Source organism: Vipera ursinii (genome assembly GCF_947247035.1).
Source record: "Vipera ursinii genome assembly, chromosome: 14".
Taxonomy (NCBI): Eukaryota; Metazoa; Chordata; class Lepidosauria; order Squamata; family Viperidae; genus Vipera; species Vipera ursinii.
In genome coordinates this window covers 12,806,880-12,812,879 of record NC_139527.1, presented here as the reverse complement: position 1 = coordinate 12,812,879, position 6,000 = coordinate 12,806,880, and the positions used below count along the sequence as shown (strand labels likewise).

The following is a 6,000-nucleotide window of genomic DNA, read 5'->3' as shown; positions in this document are numbered from 1 at the left end:
CCCCGGGTCTGCCTAGCAAGCCATGCTGGAGACCACCCCGCCCTGAGAAACAGTCCCAGGGCCTACGAAGAAGCCAGCAGCACAAAAGGAGTTTTCAGGCACTCAAGGCATTGTTGTCCTCGAACTCATGTACTTTAACGAAAAGCTGTTACTTTGCATCCCCATACAGGGTTGGAGCTGTGCTGAGTCACTTGTTGGTGGATGGGAGACAGTCACCCATCACCTATTACTCAAGGACCTTGTCCTCAGTGGAGCACAACTATGTGCAAATCGAAAAAGAGGCCTTGGCCATCGTGGCCGGGGTTAAGAAGTTCCATGACTATTTATGTGGGACGCAGTACATGGTCTTTACTGACCACAAGCGCTTGCTAGGCTTGTTCACAATGGACAAGGAGACACCTCAAATTCTATCACCACGAATGTTGAGGTGGTATATCTTCCTTTCAGCTTATGACTACAAGCTGGTTCACAAACCCGGCAAAGAGATGGGCCACACAGACAGCCTTAGCAGATTGCCATTGCCACATGTGGAGCCCAATCTGGCTCCAGCTGCATGCATTTCAGCAATTCAAGACTTGCCAGATTTTTCCCTACATGCGGGAGATGTCGCTGCACAAACGGCAGCCAACAAAATCCTAAGTTACATGTTGGCTTGGATTCACACAGGGTAACTGGAAAATAGCAGGGCCCCCAAGTTCCACAGTTTTTCCAGTTGAAAAAACGAGCTTTCGGCTTACAAGGGGGTGCATCCTTTGCGGCAGCAGGTTAGTAGTCCCCAGTTCGCTCAGGCCTAGAGTTCTCCAGTCTCTGCATGAAGGCCATCTGGGCATTGTCCAGATGAAGGCACTGGCAAGGAGCTACCTCTCATGGCCAGGGCTTGATAAAGCTATCGAGGCCCATGTACACGGGTAGTACACCTGTCAACAGTCCAGACCAGAGATGCCGTAGGCCCCTGTGTACTGATGGGAGGAAACGCACACACCTTGGTCAAGGATCCACGTCAATTTTGCTGGGCCCTTTCAGGGACAATTGCTTTTAATAGTGGTCAACAGCTACTCTAAATGGTTGGAGGTGGTTCCAATTCCCTACATGACTACTGCAAGGACCATCCAGGTATTGCAGTCACTGTTCGCAATGGACATCTTAGTCTGTGACAACGATGCCCAGTTCACTGCGTCAGAATTCCAGGCCTTCCTCAGGGCCAATCTCATCAGATACGCCACATCAGCTCCCTTTCACCCGTCGTCGAACGGGCAAGCAGAACGGATGGTTCACACAACTAAAGAATCCCTCAAACGCATTACTGAAAGGAACTGGCACTACAGGCTGGCCGACTTCTTGTTATGCCAGCATACAACGTCTTGTACATCTACTGGCAAGAGCCCCGCAGAGCTGCACTGGGGCAAGAGACTAATAACAAAACTGGACTGCACCCAGATAGAGTAGCCTCCAACATGGCACACCCAAAGGCGCCTAGGCATTTACAGGTGGGGGACCAGGTTTGGACTCGGAACTATGGGCAAGGGCAGTTGTGTATACCAGCAAAAGTTGTTAAAGTGTCAGGACCACTCTCCTACGAGGTGGTCCTGGAAGATGGGCGAGTCGTTTGCCAACATGTCAACCAGTTGCGCCAGTGACTAGCTGAACAGTTGTTGGCTTGGGATTTCCAAGGGGAGCAGACAGGGAGCCCACAACTTCACACTTCAGCAGAGCAGTTTGGACACTCTGAGACATTTTGTGACAGAGAACAGGGACGGGGGCCATAAAAAGCGCTTCCCCAGACTGGACTGCAGGGGCTGGGCAGTCACTGTATACCCAGCAGCAGCCATGCCGATTTAGTGGCACTGTTAGACTTTGGGCTAGGCTGACCGGGACAGGCCAGGCAAAGGGACTCGAGTTGTTTATTGCTAAGTGCTAGTTTAGTGTATGTTCTAGGTTGCTAGCTGGCCCAGACTGGTTGTCTCCAGCCGGCTAAGTAGGTCTTTGGGCGGGAAACCTATGCAAACTTTTGGTCACTGCAGCAGCTCCCTTGTTGCTTTTGTTCTGACCTTCAATAAAGCATGTTGCTGTTTTGAACCTTCCATCTCGCTCAATGCCTGCAAAGAACCGGCTACACAACAGGGTGCTTCCTGCACATCTCAGCTAGCTGACCAGCAAACAGCTCATCCATGTCCTCTGCTTGGTTGGGTGCTCTGAGATAGACGCCTAACAGCGATGCCATTTCTTCTTCCTCGTTTTTTGCACTTATCCAGAGGGGATTCTTTATGTTCATCGCAACTCCGCCTCGTCCTTTATTTGGCTTGTTTCTTCTGAGGAACTCAAATCCTTCTAAGCCTGAGTCTTAAGGGATTCCAGGCCCGCTTGGCCCAACCCGGACGGGTCTCCACGCGCCGCCCTCTGCGCTGCGACGCCGCCGAAACGCGCTTCCGGGGAAGCTCCGACCAATGCTGGGGGCGGGGACCTCATCCGGGTCCCGAGGGGCCGCGCCTGCGCGTTGGCGTCGTGCGCTAGGCCGTGCCCAGCCATGATGATGATGGCGCTGAGCAAGACGTTCGGGCAGAAGCCCGTCAAGTTCCAGCTGGAGGAGGACGGCGAGTTCTACATGATCGGCTCCGAGGTGGGTGGCAGACCGGGCTGGTGCCCGGGCTCTGCGGCCTTGTGGCGGGCAGTGCCGCCGCTGCCCTCCTCCCGGTCCGCGGGCGCCGCCTCGGCCGACCCCACTCGCCGCCCCCGCCCGGCGTCTGACCTGCTGGCGGCGCCCCTTGTGTACCCTGCAGGTGGGCAACTACCTGCGGATGTTCCGCGGCTCCCTCTACAAGCGCTACCCGTCGCTCTGGAGGCGCCTGGCGACGGTGGAGGAGCGCAAGAAGATCGTCGCCTCGTCCCACGGTGAGCCCCGCGGGCGGCAGGCGGACGGGCGGGGCCGGCGTGGGGGGGCTCGGCCTGACGCTCTCTTTGCTCTCCTCTCCGCAGAGTCGCAGCGGAGCCACAGCCCGAGAAGATGTGAGTCTCCCGCGCGGAGGGGGCGGGGCAGCGGGATCCCGCGGGGGGGCTCTTCCCCCAGGCGCTCTCCGGGGGGAGGGAGGGGAGCTGCCAACCCGGAAAGAAAGGGACCCCCCTCCTTTGGGCTGCTCCGCATTGAGGGCCCCCAAAGGCCGCCAAGGGCCGGGGGTGGCGCGGGGACAGCGACCCGGGGCGGGGGAAAGGCCGAGGCGCCGGGCTCGCTTTCGGGAACCCGCACTGCCTGTTCAGCTGAAGAAAAACTTCGAAGGCGGTTCCACCCCGTGACCATTTTCGGAGGTTGGCCGTCTTCAGCAAGAAGAGCTTGGAATCCGAGGTAAGGGGGCCCTCAGCGGCCCCAGCAGACCGGGCACCGCCTCCATCTGGAACCCGTTGCGCGGGGGTGGGGAGAAGGGAATGTACAGTACTAATAAATTGGTATATATGTAGTGCAGGATTGAAATGAGGGGGTGCCCTCTGAGCCTGCTTGTTTTCTTGCAGACGTTTCATGACCCAACCCAGGTAGCATCCTCAGTGCTAGTAAGGAGTGGGCTTTGCCTGTCAGTTGCTGGAAGTGGTCTTGCAGGTTCTTTGGTTGGACTGTTTGTTGTTGGCTTCTTTGGAAGTTTCTTGATTGTTGGTCAGATGTTAACCTTGGAGTTAATCTATGCTGATGTGGGTGCTGATTGTTGTGGAGAGCTGCTTGGGCCTTTTTGTTCCTTTTTGGGCTGGGTGATAGTCCCTTTTGTATAGTCTATAGTTTTTGTTAACGTCTATGTGTCTTATTGATGGCTGATTTCTCAGAGTGCCAAGCTTCTAGAAATGGTCTAGGATGGTCACATTTTCCCAGTTGTGAAATTATGTTGTGAAATTAAAGAATTTTCAGCATATCTTCCGATTGGTAGTTGATGTTTGTGGATGCATTCTGCCAGTCTTCTGCCTGTAGGACACTACATAGTGGTTGTTGCAGTCTTTACATTGTATGTTGTAGTGATCATGGCCTCCAACTAGAGACCGGTTCCAGGGAGAGAGATTTTTCCCTGGACCAGAGGGGGCTTGGTTTCACATGCTGCCTGCATCCTGCAGATGGGGCTTCATTTGTTTGCATGGTCCGGTTTCTGGCATGCTGTGGACTGGTGCTGGTCCACATACTGGGGGTTGGGAACTCCTGTTGTAGATGACTCCTGTTTTTTCTTCTGGGGTTGTTAGGTCTGGTCTGCTTGTTGTTGTTGTTGTTAGCTGCGAAGTCGTGTCCGACCCATCGCGACCCTATGGACAACATTCCTCCAGGCCTTCCTGTCCTCTACCATCTTCTGGAGTCCATTTAAGCTCACGCCTACTGCTTCAGTGACTCCATCCAGCCACCTCATTCTCTGTCGTCCCCTTCTTCTATTGCCCTCGATCTTCCCCAGCATTAGGCTCTTCTCCAGGGAGTCCTTCCTTCTCATTAGGTGGCCAAAGTACTTGAGTTTTAGCTTCAGGATCTGGCCTTCTAAAGAGCAGTCAGGATTGATCTCCTCTAGGACTGACCGGTTTGATCGCCTTGCAGTCCAAGGGACTCGCAGGAGTCTTCTCCAGCACCACAGTTCAAAGGCCTCAATTCTTTGGCGCTCAGCCTTTCTTATGGTCCAACTTTCACTACCATACATTGCAACTGGAAAGACCATAGCCTTGACTATACGCACTTTTGTCGACAGGGTGATGTCTCTGCTTTTTAGTGTGCTGTCTAGATTTGCCATGGCTTTCCTCCCCAGGAGCAAGCGTCTTTTAATTTCTTGGCTACAGTCCCCATCTGCAGTGATCTTGGAGCCCAGGAAAATAAAATCTGTCACTACCTCCATTTCTTCCCCATCTATTTGCCAGGAATTGAGAGGGCCAGATGCCATGATCTTGGTTTTCTTAATGTTAAGTTTCAACCCAAGTTTTGCACTCTCCTTCTTCACCTGCAACAAGAGGCTCTTTAGTTCTTCTTCACTTTCTGCCATTAGAGTGGTATCATCTGCGTATCTTAGGTTGTTGATATTTCTTCCGGCAATCTTAATTCCAACTTTTGATTCATCTAGCCCTGCCTTTCTCATGATGTGCTCTGCATATAAGTTAAATAGGCAGGGCGACAGTATACAGCCTTGCCGGACTCCTTTCCCAATTTTGAACCAATCAGTGGTTCCGTGTCCAGTTCTCACTGTTGCTTCTTGACCCGCATATAGGTTTCTCAAGAGACAAATAAGATGGTCTGGTACTCCCATCTCTTTAAGAACTTGCCACAGTTTGTTATGATCCACACAATCAAAGGCTTTAGCATAGTCAATGAAGCAGAAGTAGATGTTTTTCTGGAACTCCCTAGCTTTCTCCATGATCCAGCATATGTTGGCAATTTGATCTCTAGTTCCTCTGCCTCTTTGAAATCCTGCCTGCACTTCTGGTAGTTCTCGATCCACATACTGCTGAAGTCTAGCTTGTAGGATTTTAAGCATGACTTTACTAGCATGAGAAATGAGTGCAATGGTGCGATAGTTTGAACATTCTTTGGCACTGCCTTTCTTAGGAATTGGAATGTAAACTGATCTTTTCCAATCCTGTGGCCACTGTTGAGTTTTCCAAATTTGCTGGCAAATTGAGTGTAGCACTTTTACTGCATTGTCTTTTAAGATTTTGAATATCTCAGCTGGAATACTTTTCTAAGGTCCACTTCACTTCACATTCTAGGATGTCTGGCTCGAGGTCAGTGACCACCTCATTGTGATTATCAGGGACGTTAAGCTCATTCTTGTATAGTTCTTCTGTGTAATTTTGCCACCTCTTCTTAATCTCTTCTGCCTCTGTTAGGTCCCTGCCATTTTGGTCCTTTATCATGCCCATTTTTGCATTAAATGTTCCCTTCATTTCTCCAATTTTCTTGAAAAGATCTCTGGTCCTCCCTATTCTATTGTTTTCTTCTATTTCTTTGCACTGTTCATTTAAGAAGGCATTCTTATCTCTTCTAGCTATTCTCTGGAATTC

The 6,000-nt window shown here is 51.6% G+C and overlaps 1 protein-coding gene across 3 annotated transcripts in view; it reads left to right on the top strand.

The window, feature by feature from the left end:
• Positions 1–2,457: 2,457 nt before the first annotated feature.
• SMARCB1 (SWI/SNF related BAF chromatin remodeling complex subunit B1) overlaps positions 2,458–6,000 on the top strand; it is a 41,507-nt gene continuing 37,964 nt past the window's right edge. For 2 of the 3 annotated variants that reach the window (XM_083373461.1, XM_083373460.1), the window contains exons 1-3: positions 2,460–2,617; positions 2,778–2,889; positions 2,974–3,003. In XM_083373461.1, the coding sequence (XP_083229587.1) occupies positions 2,525–2,617; positions 2,778–2,889; positions 2,974–3,003 (235 nt within the window). In that variant the 5' untranslated portion in view covers positions 2,460–2,524. Of the gene's footprint in view, positions 2,618–2,777; positions 2,890–2,973; positions 3,004–6,000 lie in introns of all 3 variants that reach the window. The other variant, XM_083373462.1, reaches the window with a different exon arrangement.